Below are 19,212 nucleotides of genomic sequence, written 5' to 3' on the forward strand. Positions count from 1 at the left end.
GACAGTGACCCCAGGTTTCTGGCTGAATGCACTAAGGTCTTCCTGCTCTCCCAGCACCACTTCCTTGGGGATCCCAGGAGGCAGGGAGGAGGCCTCAGGCTGGAGGGATCCATTTTTTTTTTTTTTTTTTTTTTGAGACAGGGTCTCATTCTGTCGCCCAAGCTGGAGTACAGTGGCACAGTCACAGCTCACTGCAACCTCTGCCTCCTGGGTTCAAGTGACTCTCCTGACTCAGCCTTCCCAGTAGCTGGGATTACAGGCACGCACCATCACGCCCAGCTAATTTTTTTTTTTTTTTTGGTATGTTTAGTAAAGATGGGGTTTCACCATGTCGGGCAGGCTGCTCTCGAACTCCTGGCCTTAAGTGATCCACCCACCTTGGCCTCCCAAAGTGCTGGGATTACAGGCGTGAGCCACCATACCCTGCCTGGAACTCACAATCTTTTTGGGTGTTCCCTCATCTCCCAGCACACCACCTGCCTACTCCCCTAATTCAGGGCCCATCTGCCAAAGGCCCCTTCTCTCAGGGACCCCATCTCTCACCATCTCTCATGATGTATCTGCCTCAGGCCCTCCTCTCCCACATTGCCCCTGTGTCCAGGCCCCATCTCCTGAAATTCCCTTATTCAAAGTACCCCCCCGACCCTCCCACTCCTAAGGCCCCTCCTGCAATGTCCTTGCCCCTCAGACTCCACTGTCCCCCACCCCATCTCCCACCATGGCCCATGCTGTTCGACACCTCCAGGCCTCTGCCGCTATGTTCTCCGCTCAGAACAAAGACCAGTGGGTTTTGGAATGAAATTGCTTTCATTCAGTTCCTATAAGGAAACCCAATAGCTCTCATAACAAAAGTTAATCCTGGATCTCCCACAGCCGGCCATGGAAGAGGCAGCTGGAGCTGTGTCCCAATTCTATTCTCCAAGCTCTGTCTTTCCATGGAGGTTCTTCCAAGGGCTACCTCTGCTGCTCTGGCCCTTTGAATTCAGGTGCTGCTCCCCTATTCCTGCTCGGGGGCAATCGTGCAATTGCACTCCTCATTTGGCGTTTTGTTTTGAGATAGGGTCTCACTCTGTCGCCCAGGTTGAAGTGCAGTGGCACGCTCTTGGCTCACTGCAACCTCCGCCTCCTGGGTTCAAATGATTCTCCTGCCTCAGCCTCCCAAGTAGCTGGGATTACAGGCATGTGTATTTCTTTTAGTGGAGATTGGCTTTTGCCATGTTGGCCAGGCTGGTCTTGAACTCCTGACCTCAAGTGATCCGCCCGCCTGGGCCTCCCATAAGTGCTGGGATTACAGGTGTGAGACACCACACCCGGCCCCGCAGTCAAAGGAGTAGGATTTTCAAGTTTGAATCCTAGTTAGAAAACCTGATTCCAGGCCGGGCGCGGTGGCTCACGCCTGTAATCCCAGCACTTTGGGAGGCCGAGGCGGGCGGATCACAAGGTCAGGAGATCGAGACCATGGTGAAACCCCGTCTCTACTAAAAATACAAAAAATTAGCCGGGCGCGGTGGCGGGCGCCTGTAGTCCCAGCTACTCAGGAGGCTGAGGCAGGAGAATGGCGTGAACCCGGGAGGCGGAGCTTGCAGTGAGCCGAGATCGCGCCACTGCACTCCAGCCTGGGCGACAGAGCGAGACTCCGTCTCAAAAAAAAAAAAAAAAGAAAAAAAAAAAAAAAAAAAAAAAGAAAACCTGATTCCAGGCCAGGTGCGATGGCTCACGCCTGTAATCCCAGCACTTTGGGAGGCTGAGGCTTAGGTGGGCGAATCACGAGGTCGGAGTTCAAGACCAGCCTGACCAACGTGGTGAAACCCCGTCTCTACTGAAAATACAAAAATTAGCCAAGCATGGTGGCACGCACCTGTAATCCCTGCTACTTAGGAGGCCGAGGCAGGAGAATCGCTTGAACCCAGGAGGCGGAGGTTGCAATGAGCAGACATTGTGCCACTGCACTCCAGCTGGAACAACAGAGCGAAACTCCGTCTCAAAAATGAAAAAGAAAACCCGATTCCACTAAAAGCCTGGGGGTGACAAAGAGGAAATAAATAGTAACTAGCCAATCTGATCTTCAAAGTGTAACTCTTCCATCTTCAATGTGGGGCCCTTGCAAAGGGCTTCCCTGCCTATTGCGCCACCAGCCCCTTGGACAGGGCCATCTTCCCCCCACCTCCTGGGAACGCCTTCCAGCAGGCTTCCAAGCACAAACCCTGAAGTGCCGTAGATCTTGGAAGACAAGACCTGGGCCTAAAAGAGTCACTTGGGGCCAGGCACAGTGGCTCATGCCTGTAATCCCAGCACATTGGGAGGCTGAGGTGGACGAATCCCAAGGTCAGGAGTTCGAGACCAACCTAGCCAACATGGTGAAACTCCGTCTTTACTAAAAATACAAAAAATTAGCTGGGCATAGTGGTGCACGCCTGTAATCCCAGCTAGTTGGGAGGCTGAGGCAGGAAAATCGCTTGAACTCAGGAGGCAGAGGTTGCAGTGAGCCGAGATTGTGCCATTGTACTCCAGCCTGGGCAACAAGAGTGAGACTCCATCCCAGAAAAACCCACAAAACTTCCCAACCTTTTCTCTTTCCCAATTTCACTCCCTCCTGTCCAAAGGTGTGTGTGTTTGCAGGTGGGGGGGGGGGGGATGCGGAGGTGTCCCTAGTCCCAACTCATTCATCTTTGGGACTCCACAAAGTGGGGCAGGGGGCAACCTCAGATACCCCTCCAGCAACCATGACCCACTCACTAGCCTCAATCTCTTGAGGAAGGAATCAATTCCCACAAACTCTCTAAATCTTTCTACTCAAAATGTGGTCCATGGACCAGCGGCATCAGCATCACCTGGGAACTCAGAAATGCGAATTATGGGCTCCACCCCAGACTTGCTGAATGAGAACATCTGGGGTGGGGCCCAGGAGTCTGTTTTAGCAAGCCCTCTAGTTGTTTTTTTATGCCCTCTAGAGTCAGAACGACAGCTCTGCACGGTCCCCATTGTATCCTGCCTGGGAGAGTACACAACACCCTCTTCTGCCATTAGAGCTCCCATAACGCCCTCGCTCCTGACAGCGCACCTGCACCCTCCTGAAACTACAGGTCCCACAATGCCCAGAGGTGCGCGCCGTCACTTTCTGGGATTATATCTCCCAAGGTGTCTTGCGAGTCAGACCGCCATCATGGCGCCCAGCCTCCCAGCCACCGTCAGGACTACAACTCCCACAATGATCGGCGGCAGAACTACAGTCCCCAGCTGCTCCCGAGCGGCGCCACGTCGACTCCGCTGGGTGGGGCCGGCCTCGGGCGGGGCCGGCGGGGTCTGCAGGGTACCGGGCTGGTTACAGCAGCTCTACCCCTCACGACGCAGACATGGCAGCCCAGAAGGACCAGCAGAAAGATGTCGAGGCGGAAGGGCTGAGCGCCACGTGAGCGAGCCGGCTCTAGGCCCTCGGACCCGAGGCCCGGGAGTCCGGGACCCCGGCCCCCTCCTCCCTCGAGTGCCCGGAGTCCCAGCCCCGAGACGCACAAGTGCTGGCCCCGGTCTCCTCTAATGGGACCCTGGCGTCTGGGCCCCTACCCCCCTCCCCGCCTGCGATTCAGTAATCTGGGGTCCCGGGAGGGAGTCCAAGCCCCCTTAAACCCCTTCTTTTGCGGGGGTCTGAGGCTCCATCCCGGTCCACCACTGACCCGGCCCCACCCCTCGCAGGACCCTGCTGCCGAAGCTGATTCCCTCCGGTGCAGGCCGGGAGTGGCTGGAGCGGCGCCGCGCGACTATCCGGCCGTGGGGCACCTTCGTGGACCAGCAGCGTTTCTCACGGCCCCGCAACCTGGGCGAGCTGTGCCAGCGCCTCGTACGCAACGTGGAGTACTACCAGAGCAACTATGTGTTCGTGTTCCTGGGCCTCATCCTGTACTGCGTGTGAGTGCATCCCGGGCCCTGCACCCGCACTAGCCCCGACCGGGTGGACCCCTCCTCTCACAGCTCAGGCCCCGCCCCTCAGCGCCCGGGCCCTCCTCTCACCACCCAGGCCCCGCTCCTACCGCCCAGGCCCCTCCCCTCACCGCCCAGGCCCCTCCTCTCACCGCCCAGGCCGGCCCCGCCCCCAAGGATTGGCTCTGCTAGACCTACTTTGTCACCAAAGGGCCAGGTCCCTACCCCACCATCACCCTGGCCAGGATGCAGTGTGACTGAATGTCACCTGGCCCTCCCTGGTCTCCAGAATGTAGCTTGCCTCCCGCCGGTGGAGAAGGCCAGGGCTCCCTGGCTGGCCAGCCCAGCTGCCTAACCGCTGCCTCCCTGCACTCCTCCTCCAGGGTGACGTCCCCTATGTTGCTGGTGGCTCTGGCTGTCTTTTTCGGCGCCTGTTACATTCTCTATCTGCGCACCTTGCAGTCCAAGCTTGTGCTTTTTGGTGAGAAACCCCCTGCCCAGATGAATCCTTTGTCCCTCGAATCTTGGTCTTTTGGAATGCAAACCTCAGACCCCAAATCCAAGTCCTTCAAAACCCAAGTCCGCCCAAGCCTAGATGTACACTAGATCCCCCAAACCTGATCCTTTAACAATCTCAGACACAACCGATGCTCCCATCGAGTCTCAGCCCCCTCAAATTGCTATTCCTCAAACCTAGGCTCCACCTGGCTGCTGTGCCTTAAACCTACTCCTCTTCAAACCACATGACTCCTCCCCTCTCTCCTCCCCTTGCCGCTTTCTGCGGCAAGCATCAGCTGCAGGTGCCCACACTGGACACCAGGTGGCGAACTTACACTGGTCTAGATCTGTTCCCGTTTCTTTTTTTTTTGAGACGGAGTCTCGCTCTCTTGCCCAGGCTGGAGTGCAGTGGCCGGATCTCAGCTCACTGCAAGCTCCGCCTCCCGGGTTCACGCCATTCTCCGGCCTCAGCCTCCCGAGTAGCTGACTACAGGCGCCCGCCACCTCGCCCGGCTAGTTTTTTGTATTTCTTAGTAGAGACGGGGTTTCACCGTGTTAGCCAGGAAGGTCTGGATCTCCTTACCTCGTGATCCACCCGTCTCGGCCTCCCAAAGTGCTGGGATTACAGGCTTGAGCCACCGCGCCCGGCCTCTGTTCCCGTTTCTTTTCCTGCTTTCTGGGATGTGACCAGAAAGAACTTGGAACTTGGGGAAGCTGAGGAGTGTGTTTCATGTGGTTCCCAGACTAGTACCAAGGACCACTGGGAGAACAAAATGCCAGGGGAAATTCCCCCCAGGGGAAAATCAAGGTTTGGAGTGGGGTCAGGGAGTTGGGATTGGGCAGTCAGGTAGACCTGAAGGCCAGGCTCTTCAGGGGCCTGCAAGTTATGTGCATGACGGGCTTAGGGGGAGGGAGCACCTGAAGCACAGGCACCAGAGCATGCAGACCCCATCCCTGAGACTTCTATGAGAAGCCTGTAGTTGGTATTTTTATGTGAAATCATTCACTTTGCCAGCCACAAATCACATCCTTGTAAAACATCTCAAAACAAACACACATCCACAGGTCAGATTTGGCCCTTGGGCCACCAGTTTGAGACCCCTGGTCTGCGTGAGGGTTGCAGCAGGAGAGCCCTAGTCTAGGGAGCAGGAAGCTGGGATCCCAGGAACTTCCTGGAGGATGTGGGGCAGAGGGCAGAGCGTGGGGCTGAGGCAGGCGAGGACGGTGTGCTGTGTTCTGGAGGGCAGTGAGGACACCAGGGGAGCAGGGTGACCCCAGAACCTGGAGGGCCTTGGCATGAGGAGTTTGGATTTGATCCCGAGGACCTGAAGCTTATACAGATTGTTGGGGGGCAGCAGGGGTTACTCTGGGAGAGGGCATGAAGGGTCAGAACAGCACCCCAATGCCATCTGCTTTCAGGCCGAGAGGTGAGCCCAGCGCATCAGTACGCTCTGGCTGGAGGCATCTCCTTCCCCTTCTTCTGGCTGGCTGGTGCGGGCTCGGCCGTTTTCTGGGTGCTGGGTGAGTACAGGGTCTGAGCAGCTGGGGTGGATGGTGGGGGCCAGGTACAGGAGCATGGCCCTGAGCTGCCGGCTTTCCTGCAGGAGCCACCCTGGTGGTCATCGGCTCCCATGCTGCCTTCCACCAGATTGAGGCTGTGGACGGGGAGGAGCTGCAGATGGAACCCGTGTGAGGTGTCTTCCGGGACCTGCCAGCCTCCCGGGCCAGCTGCCCCGCCCCTGCCTACTCCTGTCCTGCACAGCTCTGCTGCTCGGGCCCATAGTGCCGTCCCATCACAAGCCCGGGGAGGGATCCCGCCTTTGAAAATAAAGCTGTTACGGGTGTCATTCAGGAAATACTCCCCCAGCATCTTCTGTGGGTCTCTATGGGTGCAGCTGGGAATACTGTGCAGATCAGGGTTGGGGTAGAACCTGGGGTGTGGGCAAGATGATAAGGTAAACAGGTAAAATATTAATGGGATGCCCAATGGTGGTGAGTGCTGAGGAGGAGAAAAGAGTTGAGAAGGACAGTGTGCCGGGGTCCCCGAGACCACCCCCGGGTTTGATGGTTCTCTAGGACTTGGGAATCAGAGAGCACCCCAGGTTTGATGGTTCTCTAGGACTTGGGAATCAGAGAGCACCCCACGTTTGATGGTTCTCTAGGACTCAGGACTCAGTATGCAATTGCACTGATAGCTCTGATTTACTCTCATCAAAGGATATGGAGCCAAGTCAGCCAAAAGAAAAGGTACATGGAGTGAACTCAGGAAACCAGGCATGCACTTCCAGAGGCCACACCTGATTCCTCCAGCAGTGGATCATGGTGACATGTGTGAAATGTCAGCCAGGGACACTCTGATCCTAGCCTCAGCGCCCTCAGTTTCATGGGGGCAGCTACAAGAGCACCTTCTCTCCAACACATACCAAAATGCCAGGCTCCCAGAAAGAAGGCCTGTGCCTGCACAAACAGCCTAGATAGACGCAGCGAGCCCCTCTATCAGGAAGTGATAAGACCCCTCCTGACACCCAAGTTCCCAGCCAAGGACCAGCTGTGCACCCAGGCCTGTCTAAAGACAGCAGTCTGGGGTAGAACCTGCCAGGTTAACTCTTTTCTGCACAGAGAAAGTTCTGGAGTGAGTTGCAAGTTAAAGAGGGTGACCAGAAAAGGCCTCCCTGATGTGACATTCACCAAAGACCTAAACTGAGAGAGGGAGCAGCCCAGATCCCTTGGAGGAAGAATAATTGGGGCACAGGAAGCCACAGGGGCATAGCCCAGGAGATGGCAGCAGCCGGGAGGCTCGAGGGCAGCCAGGAGGCGGGTGTGGCTGGGGCAGATAAGCGAGAGGGACAGAGGGGGAGGCCAGGGAGCCTTGTGGGCCACGGTGAGGGCTCTGGGTTTACTCTGCATGAGATGAAAGACATACAGTTTGCTTTTGTGAGACGGGTTTTGCTTTGTTTCCCAGGCTGGTCTCAAATTCCTGGGCTCAAGTGATTCTCCCCCTGCAGCCTCCCAAAGTTCTGGGAGTACTGGTGTGAGCCACTATGTTCAGCCCAGTTTGCTTCTTGCCTTTTCTTTTTTGAGACAGAGTCTCACTTTATGGCCCAGGATGGAGCGCAGTGGCGTGACCACCACTCACTGCAACATCTACCTCTTGGGCTCAAGTGATCCTCCCGCCTCAGCCTCCTGAGCAGCTGGGACCACAGGTGCACGCCACCACGCCCAGCTAATTTTTTAAAAAGTTTTCGTTAGACAAGAGTCTCACTATGTTGCCTGGCCTGGTTTCAAACTCCTGGGCTGAAGCAATCCTCCTGCCTCAGCCTCTCAAAGTGCTGGGATTACAGGCATGAGCCACCGTGCTGGGTCCAGTTTGCCTTTCATCATGAGGTGAAGACTGCCACGTGGTAGCAGTAACAAAAGAGAAACACACTTGGGAGGGAAAGTGCCAGGCAGATGAATACAAGGGAGGTGGCTGAGAGGGCCTGAGAAGTGATTTTATTTTTTATTTTTATTTATTTTTTTGAGATGGAGTCTGTCTGTGTCTCCCAGGCTGGAGTACAATGGCACAATCTCGGCTCACTGTAACCTCCACCTCCCAGATTCAAGCTGTTCTGCCTCAGTCTCCTGAGTAGCTGGGATTACAGGTGCCCACCAACAGGCCTGGCTAATTTTTGCATTTTTATTTTTTAATTTTTTTGAGACGGAGTTTCGCTCTTGTTGCCCAGGCTGGAGTGCAATGGTGCGATCTCGGCTCACTGCAACCTCCGCCTCCCGGGTTCAAGTGATTCTCCTGCCTCAGCCTCCCGAGTAGCTGGGATTACAGGCGCCCACCACCACGACTGGCTAATTTTTTTGTATTTTTACTAGAAACGGGGTTTCACTATGTTGCCCAGGCTGGTCTCGAACTCCTGACCTCAGGTGATCCACCCACCTTGGCCTCCCAAAGTGCTGGGATTATAGGCCTGACCCACTGTGCCTGACCAATGACTTTAGATAGGGGTGGTCCGGGAGGGCTTTCTGAGGAAACGCAAGAAGAGCTGTGGGTGGAGTTTCCCAAGAAGAGGGCCAGCAAATGCCAAGGCCTCTGGGATGCAGCCCCCTAGCCTCTCCAACCTCGTGTCTCCTCAGCGAAACCCACCTACTCATCGTTGATGCAGCACATTGGTGCTCACCCAGGGCCCGCTGATGCCCAATATTGTTCTGGAATTCTCCTGTCAGATATGGTGGCCAGCCACATGCGGCTGCCTCAAACACAGCTGGTCCAAACTGACACATGCTATGAGTGTGAAATGCGCACCAGACTTCAAAGATTTAGTGTGAAAATGGAGTAAAATATCTCATTAATAACTTTTATAGGCTGGGCATGGGGGCTCACACCTATAATCCCAGCACTTTTGGGAGGCTGAGGCAGGCAGATCACTTGAGGCCAGGAGTTTTAGACCAGCCTGGCCAATATGGTGAAACCCTGTGTCTACTAAAAGTACAAAAATTGACCAGGCACGGTGGCTCACACCTGTAATCCTAGCACTTTGGGAGACTGAGACAGGTGGATCATGAGGTCAGGAGTTCAAGACCAGCCTGGCCAAGATGGTGAAGCCCCGTCTCTACTAAAAATACAAAAAAAATTGGCCGGGCATGGTGGCGGTTGACTGTAATCCCAGCTACTTGGGAGGCTGAGGCAGAGAATTGCTTGAACCCAGGGGCAGAGGTTTCAGTGAGCCGAGATTGCGCCACTGCACTGCAGCCTAAGCAACAGAGCAGGACTCCATCTCAAAAAAAAGGATGAAAATTAACCGGGCGTGGTAGCACCCACCTGTAATCCCAGCTGCTTGGGAGGTTAAGGAAGGAGAATTGTTTCAACCTGGGAGGCAGAGGTTGCAGTGAGCCAAGATTGTGCCACTGCACTCCAGCCTGGGTAACAGAGAAAGACTCTGTCTCAATAATAATAATTTTTATGTTGATTATGTTGGAAGGATAATTTATTGATATAGTGGATTAAATTATTATTCATTTCACCTTTTGTTTTTTACTTTTAAAAACATGATTAAGGAGCCGGGCACAGTGGCTCACGCCTGTAATCTCAGCACTTTGGGAGGCTGAGGCAGGTGGATCATGAGGTCAGGAGATCGAGACTATCCTGGCTAACATGGTGAAACCCCGTCTCTACTAAAAAATACAAAAAGTTAGCCGGGCATGGTGGCAGGCGCCTGTAGTCCCAGCTACTTGGCGGGAGAATGGCGTGAACACGGGAGGCGGAGCTTGCAGTGAGCCGAGATCATGCCACTGCACTCCAGCCTGGGCGACAGAGCAAGACTCCGGCTCAAAACAAACAAACAAAAAAACCATTATTAAGCCTGGGCACCATGGCTCACGCCAGTATAATCCTAACACCTTGGGAAACGTAGGTGGGAGGATTGCATGAGCCCAAGAGTTTCAGACCAGCCTGGATAACACAACGAGACCTCCATCTCTGCCAAAAAGTTGAACAGTTATTTGGGCATGGTAGTGTGGGCCTGTAGTCCCAACTACTTGGGAGGCTGAGGTGGGAGGATCACTTGAGCCCAGGAGTTCAATCCTACAGTGAGCCATGACTGTGCCATTGCACTCAGCCTGGGCAACATAGAGAGACCCCATCTCTTCAAAAAAACAAACAAACAAGAGTTGCTGGGTGTGGTGGCTCATGCCTATAATCCCAGCACTCTGGGAAGCCAAGGTGGGTGGACTGCATGAGCTCAGAACTTCAAGACCAGCCTGGGCAACATGGCAACACCCAGGCAACACCCTATCTCTACAAAAAATACAAAAACTAGCCAGGCATGGTGGCGCATGCCTGTGGTCCCAGCTACTGGGGAGGCAGAGGTGGGAGGATTGCTTGAGCCCAGAAGGTCAAGGCTACAGTGGGCCGAGACTGCACCACCACTGCACTCCAGCCTGGGTGACAGAGCGAGACCCTATCTCAAAAAAAAGGCGGGGGCGGGGGCGGGGCGGGGTGCAGATTAAATAGAAAATTGCGGCCGGGCGCGGTGGCTTACACCTGTAATCCCAGCACTTTGGGAGGCCGAGACGGGTGGATCATGGGGTCAGGAAATCGAGACCATCCTGGCTAACACGGTGAAACCCTATCCCTACTAAAAATGCAAAAACTAGCTGGGCGTGTGGTGGGCGCCTGTAATCCCAGCTGTTCGGGAGGCTGAGGCGGGAGAATGGCGTGAACCCAGGAGGTGGAGCTTGCAGTGAGCTGAGATCGCGCCACTGCACTCCAGCCTGGGCTACAGAGCGAGACTCCGTCTCAAAAAAAAAAAAAAAAAGAAAGAAAATTGCAAGTTAGCCCGGGCTTGATGGCTCACTCCTGTAATCCTAGCACTTTGCAAGGTGGATCACGAGGTCAGGAGATCGAGACTATCCTGGCTAACATGGTGAAACCCTGTCTCTACTAAAAAATACAAAAAATTAGCCGGGTGTAGTGGCGGGCGCCTGTAGTCCCAGCTACTCGGTGGGAGAATGGCGTCAACCTGGGAGGCCGAGGTGGGCGGATCACCTGAGGTCAGGAGTTTGAAACCAGCCTGGCCAGCATGGCGAAATGCTGTCTCTACTAAAAATACAAAAATTAGCCCGGTATGGTGGCATGTACCTATAATCCCAGCTACTCGGGAGGCTGAGGCAGGAGAATCGCTTGAACCTGGGGGGCAGAGGTTGCAGTGAGCCAAGGTCGTGCCACTGCACTTCAATCTGGGTGACAGAGGGAGACTCCCTAGAAAAAAAAAAAATTGTAAGTCACCTCTATGGCTTATATTCTGTTTTATTGGACACACTGGCTTGCTGAGATGCTGGGGAAATGGCAGTGCCGGAAACAGACAAGGCCCTGCCATCTGGGAGCTCACATTCAGTGGGAGACGTGCAGGAAACACAAATAGAACCACCAACAATCAGGACACTCAGAGAGGGGTAAACGCTCCAGAGCCAAACAAACTGGAGAGCTGCTCAGCGCGCAGGGCCTTGCTGGGGACTGAGGGGCCGCTTGCCCCCTGGTGCAGGTCTGTCTCGGGGGAAGAGTGTTGGAGCCAGAGGGAACAGCAAGTGCAGAGGCCCTGAGGTCAGATCTGCTCAATAACAGGGCGGTGCCCCTGGTCAGCCCCAGAGACCACACTGGGGAGGATACTGGGGGCCAGATCACACAGGACCTGTGGGCCATGGTAAGGTCTTTGGATTTTGCCTTAAAATGTGAAACTATAGAAGGACATTGAATAGGGAAGAGGCAGGGTCTGGTGAGAATGTTAGAAATATCCCTCTGGAGGCTGGACGCGGTGGCTCACACCGGTAATCCCAGCACTTTGGGAGGCCGAGGCTGGAGGATTGCTTTGGCCCAGGAGTTTGAGACGAGCCTGAGTAACATGGCGAAACCCCATCTCTACTAAAAATACAAAAATTAGCGGGGCGTGGTGGCACACACCTGTGGTCCCAGCTACTGAGGAGGCTGAGGTGGGAGAATCGCCTAAGCACAGAAGGCAGAGGCTGCATTGAGCAGAGATCATGCCACTGCACTCCAGCCTGGGCAACCAGAGTGAGATCTTGTCTCAAAAAGAAAAAAAAGAGGCCAGGCGTGGTGGCTCATGCCTGTAATCCCAGCACTTTGGGAGGCCGAGGCGGGCAGATCACAAGGTCAGGAGATTGAGACCACGGTGAAACCCTGTCTCTACTAAAAATACAAAAAATTAGCGGGGCGTGGTGGGCGCCTGTAGTCCCAGCTACTTGGGAGGCTGAGGCAGGAGAATGGCGTGAACCCAGGAGGCGGAGCTTGCAGTGAGCCGAGATCGCGCCACTGCACTCCAGCCTGGGGGACAGAGCCAGACTCCATCTCAAAAAAAAAAAAAAAGAAAGAAAGAGAGAGAGAGAAAAAAAAGAAGAAGGAGGAGGAGGAGGAAGAGGAGGAGGAGAGGAAAGGAGAGGGGAAAAGGGAAGGGAAAAAGAAAAGGAAAAGAGGGGAAGGGAGAGGAAAGGAGGGGAGAGGAGGGGAGGGGAGGGGCGGAGAAGGGAGGAGAGGGGAAGGGAAGGGGAAGGGAAGGGTGGGGAGGAGAGGGTTATCCCTCTGAGGTTGTGTGGCGGATGGGCTGGAGGGAGGGAGACCAGGGAGGATGATCCTAACAGGGGAAGATGGGGCAGGGAATGGGGTGGAGAGGCGGGACAGGGAAGAGTGATTCAGGGGGTTGAAGGACAGGCCTTGGTGGCAGACCTGCGTGGGAGGTGAGTGGGAGGAAGCAGGAAGACCCCCAGGCTTCAGACTTCCCACAATGGGAAAACCAGGGGGCGCCCGGGTGTCTTGACTCCACACAGGAGTGCACTTCCAGAATCTGCCACCAGAGGGCGGTCAAGTGCTTCTGTCAGGGAGGGAGCTAGAGATGGACTCCTGGGGGACCAGGCAGGGTGGGGACCTGGGGTGCCCCCAGCCAAGTCAGGTCACCTGGGTAGGTGGCCAGGGTTCCAATCCCAATTTTGGAGCAGCAGAGGGTGTTTGTTGACCTCAATGCCAGTATTCCCTGGGGGAGACTGCGTGTCCGTGCCAATGTTGGTGGGTGGATGCTAGGTCCAGTCTACATCGCTGGGTTTGCAGTGAATATGGTCGAGATGCTTTGCTTGGAGGCTACTGATGCCAAGGACCCAAGGACCCAGCTCTGAGATCACGGAGGCAGCAGGCTAGAGCTGCGGGTCAGGGGGAGGTTGATACTCAGGTCAAAGGCTTATTCTGAAGGCAACTGGCTACAGGTCTCAAATTCTGGTGTTGAGTTATTGAGATGCTGAGACCAGAAGCTTCCATCTGGGGTGATCAAGATTAGGGTCCCAGGGTCAGACGTGGTGGTTCATGCAATGTTGTTCATGTAATTCCAACATTTTGGAAGGCCAAGACCAGAAGCTTCCATCTGGGGGGATCAAGACTAGGGTCCTGGGGCAGGACGTGGTGGTTCATGCCTGTAATTCCAGCACTTTGGAAGTCCAAAACACTTGAACCCAGGAGTTCAAGATCAGCCTGGGCGACATGGTGAGACTCCATCAAAAAAATGAAAACCTGCCAGACGCGGTGGCTCACGCCTGTAATCCCAGCCTGGCCAACATGGTGAAACCTGTCTCTACTCAAAATGAAAAAAAAAAAAAAATTATCCGGGCATGGTGGCGCACGCTTGTAATCCCAGCTACTCGGGAGACTGAGGCAGGAGAATCACTTGAACCCAGGAGGTGGAGGTTGCAGGGATCTGAGATTGTGCCATTGCACTCTAGCCTAGGCGAAAGAGCGAGACTCCATCTCCAGAAAAAATAATAAATAAACTAAATAAAAATAAACTAGCTGGGCATGGTGGCATATACCTGTAGTCCCAGCTAGTCCCGCCAAGGCAGGAGGATCCCTTGAGGGCAGGGGTTCAAAACTAGCCTGGGCAACATACTGAGACCCCATCTCTACAACAAAAAAACAAAAAAATTAGCTGGGCACGGTGGCAACTGCCTGCAGTCCCAGCTATTCAAAAGGCTGAGGGAGGACCTCTTGAGCCCAGGAGTTTGAGGCTGAAGCGAGCCATGATTGCACCACTGCACTCCAGCCTAGGTGACAGAGCAAGACCCTGTCTCAAAAAAATAAAACCTAGTTTGGGGGCAAATGGTTGGTTGTGGTAGTCAAGATGCATTGTTTATGGGTGACTAACACTGAGGACTCAGATTCTCACTTTGACAAGATGGATGCTGGGGCTCAAGATCCTGACAGAGCAAGACTCTGTCTCGAGAAAAAATACATTAATTAATTAATAAAAATAAAAACCAAAACACTAGGGTACCATTTCTCTGTCTCTCCTGAACAACCTTGAGATTCGAGGTTTGGTTTCGGGTAGGAGAAATTGGAGGGCTTGGTGTTTCATCAAGGGGACAGAGACCAAAGGTCTTGTCTATTTTGGTGACAGTCTGGGATCCAGCTGGCTGGTTGGAAGTGACAGATTGGGAATCTGGTTGTCTCGTTTGGTGGCATAGCCTGGGGTCCAGTTTCTGATTTGGGGTAACAGTAATTGGAGATCTGTTTGGGAGGCTGAGGTGGGAGGATTGCTTGAAGCCAGGAGTTTGAAAGCAGCTTGGGTAAAGTAAATGAGGTCCCATCTCTACAAAAAAAAAGAAAAATTAGCTGGGCATGGTGGTGCATGCCTGTCGTCCCAGCTACTTGGGAGGCTGAGACGGGAGGATCACTTGAGTCCAAGAGTTTGACGCTGCAGTGAGCTAGGATCATGACACTTCACTCCAGCCTCGGAGACCCTGTCTTTAAAAAAGAAAATGAGGTCAGTTCTCAAAAAAATAAATTTTTTTTGAAACAGACTCTCGCTCCGTCACTCAGGCTGGAGTGTAGTGGCGCAATCTCTGCTCATTGCAACCGCCGCCTCCCGGGTTCAAGCAATTCTCCTGCCTCAGCCTCCCAAGTAGCTGGGACTACAGGCGCCCGCCACCATGCCCGGCTAATGTTTTGTATTTTTAGTAGAGATGGGGTTTCACCATGTTGGCCAGAATGGAGTCAATCTTCTGACCTCGTGATCCGCCTGCCTCGGCCTCCCAAAGTGCTGGGATTACAGGTGTGAGCCACCGTGTTCGGCCTTATTTTATTTTTTTAGACAGAGTCTAACTGTGTCACCCAGGCTGGAGTGCAGTGGTGCGATCTCAGCTCACTGCAACCTCCACCTCCTGGGTTCAAGCGATTCTCTTGCCTCAACTTCTCAAGTAGCTGGGATTACAGGCACCCGCCATAACGCCTGGCTAATTTTGTACTTTTAGCAGAGAAAAGGTTTCACCATGTTGATCAGGCTGGTCTCAAAATCCTAAACTCAAGTGACCTGCCTGCCTTGGTCTCCCAAAGTGCAGGGATTACAGGCCCGAACCACCACACCCAGCCTATTTTATTTAGTTTTATTTTATTTTTATTTTATTTTTGAGACAGGGTCGTACTCTGTTGCCCAAGCTGGAGTGAGGTAGCATGATCATGGCTCACTGTGGCCTTGACCTCCCTGGGCTCAGATCCCACCTAGGCCTCCTGGGACTACAGGCACGTGCCGCCATGCCCAGCTAATTTGTTTTGTTTTGTTTTGTTTTGATAGAGACAGGGTCCCACTATGTTGCCTAAACTGATCTCGAACTCCTGGGCTCATCCACTTGCCAATTTGTGGTGACAGTTTAGATCTCGTTGTCTATTTTGATGTGCCGGACATTACTTATCCATGTCATGTTTGGGGTGACAGAGACTACTGGTCTTGCTTTCTAGTTTGGGGTGACAGTGACTGGGGTCCTTTTGTCCAGTTTGGACTGACAGTGATTGGGGTTCAGTTGTACATCTGGGGGAGGCAGAGACTCAGATCAGTCATCTAGTTTTGGGTGATGAGACCAGAAGTCAAGGCCTGCCTTGGGGTAACAGAGATGGGGATACAGTTTCCCGGTTCTGGGTGGCAGAGACTGCCTGGTTTGGGGAACTGAGACTCAGGGCGTAGTTGTGCAGCTGGAGGGAGGAGACAGAGGTGCCTGTTTTGGTTTGGGGCGGCAGGAGCTGTCATTTCAGTCCTCTAGCCTGGGGCGCAGAGTCCAGGGTGCTGGTCCCTTCTAAACGTGGCTGACCCTGAGAGTGCTGATGCCTGAATGTTCCTGGGACAACTGAGTCAAGGGTTTCCTGCACTCAGGTGTGGGGTCTCTGAGTGAGTGTGGCCAGAGGTGTGGAGCTTCGTGTGCAGGTCACTGAAGCTGGGAGTCTGGGCATTTGGAATGGAGGTGTCAAGAGGTCAGGGCCCCAGGACTCAGGACCCACTTGAAGGGTGCTTCATGTCTATGACATGGAGGGCCAGTGTTTTCAAGGTACCTCCACAACTGTGGGTGGCAGTGATAGAGACCCCTGGGGGAAGATGGAGACTGGGGCTCTAATGTCTGACCTAGGGGTCGCTGTGGCCAGGGTGCACGTAACCTTGGGATTTCTGGCCCTGGAGACCCAGCTGCCCTTTACTGGACACAAGAGGATCCTGTGGGTCTAAAGCCTAGTCTGGGCCGGGTGCAGTGGCTCACGCCTGTGATCCCAGCACTTTGGGAGGCTGAGGCAGGTAGATCGCCTGAGGTTAGGAGTTTGAGACCAGCCTGGCCAACATGGTGAGACCCCATCTCTACTAAAAATACAAAAATTAGCTGGGGTGGTGGTGTGCGCCTGTAATCCCAGCTACTTGGGAGGCTGAGGCAGGAGAATCGCTTGAACCCAGGAGGTGGAGGTTGCAGTGAACCAACATTGCGCCACTGCACTCTAGCCTGGGCAACAGAGTGAGACTCCATCTCCAAATAAATAAATAAATAAATAAATAAACTAAATAAAAATAAACTAGCTGGGCATGGTGGCACATACCTGTCGTCCCAGCTAGTCCCACCAAGGTAGGAGGATCCCTTGAGGGCAGGAGTTCAAGACCAGTCTGGGCAACATAGTGAGACCCCATCTCTACAACAAAAAACAAAAAAATTAGCTGGGCACGGTGGCAACTGCCTGCAGTCCTAGCTATTCAAGAGGTTAAGGGAGGACCTCTTGAGCCCAAGAATTTGAGGTTGCAGCGAGCCATGATTACACCACTGCACTCCAACCTGGGTGACAGAGCAAGACCCTGTCTTAAAAAACAAAAAACAAAACAAAACAAAAACCTAGTTTGGGGGCAAATGGTTGGTTGTGGTAGTCAAGATGCATTGTTTATGGGTGACTAACACTGAGGACTCAGATTCTCACTTTGACAAGATGGACGCTGGGGCTCAAGATCCTGAATTTGAGGCACCTGGAGTTTCTCTTGCCCAGTTCTGGGTGCGTGTGAGCCCTTGTTACTGTTTTGGGACACCTAACGCCCGGCTCTAGATGTCTGCAGTTGTGTGGCTTCGTTACTGAGGGTGGGGACAGGGGCTACTGACACCCACGTTAGTCGACAGTGGGGGCCTACTGTCTGGATTAGAAGTGACTTCCTGTGGCATTTCACCTGTCATGTTTGGGGCGAGTCAGTTCAGAGACTCAGGTGTTAAGTCTAGGGTGACTGGTTTTGAGGTTTAGCGGTGACCGAGGTTGGCAGCCCACATGTTGATTTGGGGGTCCTACTGATTACCTTAGGGCTGACTGAGGTTTGGAGCTCACTTGCCTAGTTTGGGGGTCACTGAGCCTGGGTGCCCCAGGCCCTCGTTTTGGGGACATCTGATACTGGGAGGCTATAAGCAAAGTATGTGGGTGGCTGGCTGTGGAGCTCAGATGCCTATTTTGAGAGTGACTCGCTGTGGTTTTGCTGACCTTGAGCCCCTGAAGGTTAATTTAGGTGTAAGGGAAACTGTGGGTATTATTATTATTTTTTTTTTTTGGAGATGGAGTCTCGCTCTGTCGCCCAGGCTGGAGTGCAGTGGTGCGATCTCGGCTCACTGCAACCTCTGCCTCCCTGGTTCAAACAATTCTCCTGCCTCAGCCTCCTGAGTAGCTGGGACTACAGGTGCACGCCGCTACACCCAGTTAATATTTTGTATTTTAGTACAGACGGGGTTTCACCATGTTGCCCAGGCTGGTCTCAAACTCTTGAGCTCAGGCAATCCACCTGCCTTGGCCTCTCAAAGTGCTAGGATTACAGGCGTGAGCCACCACGCCCGGCCTGTGGGCCTGTATTCTAATTTGGGGACAGATTAAGGCTGGGGCCCTAAATCCAAAATAGAGGTGACTTACCATGATGTTCAGTTAGGGGGTTCTGAACCTGGGGGTGTGGTTCAGAGCCCAAGTTTGGGGCTCAAATCCAAAATGCCTTAGTTTGTGGGTAGCTGTGGCAAAACATTCAGATGTCTAGTTTAGGGGTGTGTAATGCTGCCTGCCCAGATGTTGAGGTTGGGATGACCATCTGAGACCCCAAACACCAATATGGGGTGACAGCTGGGGCCCAGATGTCCCTCGGCAGATCCAGTGCCAAGCTAGGTTGTGTCGCCTGATGCCTCTAGAGGGTGTGACTCTTGTGTATGAGAAGCCCATCTTTGGGGGGTTAAGAGAAGGCAACTAGATGTCTGGTTTGAGGGCTACTAGTTATGAATTTCTAACATTTATATACAATTTGGGGCTCACTGGGCCTCAAGACCTAGTTGCCAGGGTTTGTGGTTCTTTGTACCTAGTTTGGGGTGTTGTTCCTTTTTTTTTTTTTTTGAGACAGAGTCTTGCTCTGTCGCCCACGCTGGAAAGCAGTGGCAAGATCTTGGCTCACTGCAACCTCCGCCTCCTGGTTCAAGCCATTCTCATGCCTCAGCCTCCCGAGTAGCTGGGATTACAGGCGGCCGCCACAATGCCCAACTAATTTTTGTATTTTTACTAGAGACAAGGTTTTACCATGTTGGCCAGGCTGGTCTTGAACTCCTGACCTCAGGTGATCCGCCCGCCTGGCCTCCCAAAGTGCTGGGATTACAGGCGTGAGCCACTGTGCCCGTCCCAGGTGTTGTTCCTTAGTGTGGGAGTGTCTGAGGCTAATCAGCCAGATACCTAGTTAGGGGTGACTGACACAGAGACTCAGATCCTGCGGGGGGGCCTCAATGCCTGGATTAGGAGTGGCTTAAATTGTTTCCTTTGTTTTGATTCATTTTTTAGACAGAGTCTTGCTCTGTCACCCAGGCTGGAGTGCAGTGGCATGATCTCAGCTCACTGCAAGGTCTGCCTCACTGGTTCATGCCATTCTCCTGCCTCAGCCTCCCCAGTAGCTAGGACTACAGGCGCCTGCCACCATGTCCGGCTTTTTTTTTTTTTTTTTTTTTGTATTTTTAGTAGAG

At 53.6% G+C, this 19,212-nt stretch overlaps 1 protein-coding gene across 3 annotated transcripts; it reads left to right on the forward strand.

Moving 5' to 3' along the window:
* Nucleotides 1-3,263: 3,263 nt before the first annotated feature.
* RABAC1 (Rab acceptor 1) lies at nucleotides 3,264-6,269 on the forward strand. Of its 3 annotated transcripts, none has more exons than XM_025366277.1 (5): nucleotides 3,264-3,409; nucleotides 3,691-3,903; nucleotides 4,299-4,396; nucleotides 5,833-5,934; nucleotides 6,018-6,269. In XM_025366277.1, the coding sequence occupies exons 1-5, from the start codon at nucleotides 3,354-3,356 to the stop codon at nucleotides 6,104-6,106; spliced, it is 558 nt and encodes a 185-aa protein (XP_025222062.1). In that variant the 5' UTR covers nucleotides 3,264-3,353; the 3' UTR covers nucleotides 6,107-6,269. The 3 variants fall into 3 exon arrangements, with proteins under 3 accessions (XP_025222062.1, XP_025222063.1, XP_025222064.1); XM_025366278.1 differs by having other exon boundaries at nucleotides 6,062-6,260; XM_025366279.1 differs by lacking the exon at nucleotides 5,833-5,934.
* Nucleotides 6,270-19,212: the final 12,943 nt, after the last annotated feature.

Source organism: Theropithecus gelada, chromosome 19 (genome assembly GCF_003255815.1).
Source record: "Theropithecus gelada isolate Dixy chromosome 19, Tgel_1.0, whole genome shotgun sequence".
Classification (NCBI taxonomy): domain Eukaryota; kingdom Metazoa; phylum Chordata; class Mammalia; order Primates; family Cercopithecidae; genus Theropithecus; species Theropithecus gelada.

What these genes read in the sequence shown, in the direction of transcription:
- RABAC1 (XM_025366277.1), top strand. Translation starts at nt 3,354, where the DNA reads ATGGCAGCCCAGAAGGACCAGCAGAAAGATGTCGAGGCGGAAGGGCTG. An exon ending in GCGGAAGGGCTGAGCGCCAC is followed by an intron (nt 3,410 to 3,690) that starts GTGAGCGAGCCG and finishes CACCCCTCGCAG; the next exon opens with GACCCTGCTGCCGAAGCTGA. An exon ending in GTCCAAGCTTGTGCTTTTTG is followed by an intron (nt 4,397 to 5,832) that starts GTGAGAAACCCC and finishes ATCTGCTTTCAG; the next exon opens with GCCGAGAGGTGAGCCCAGCG.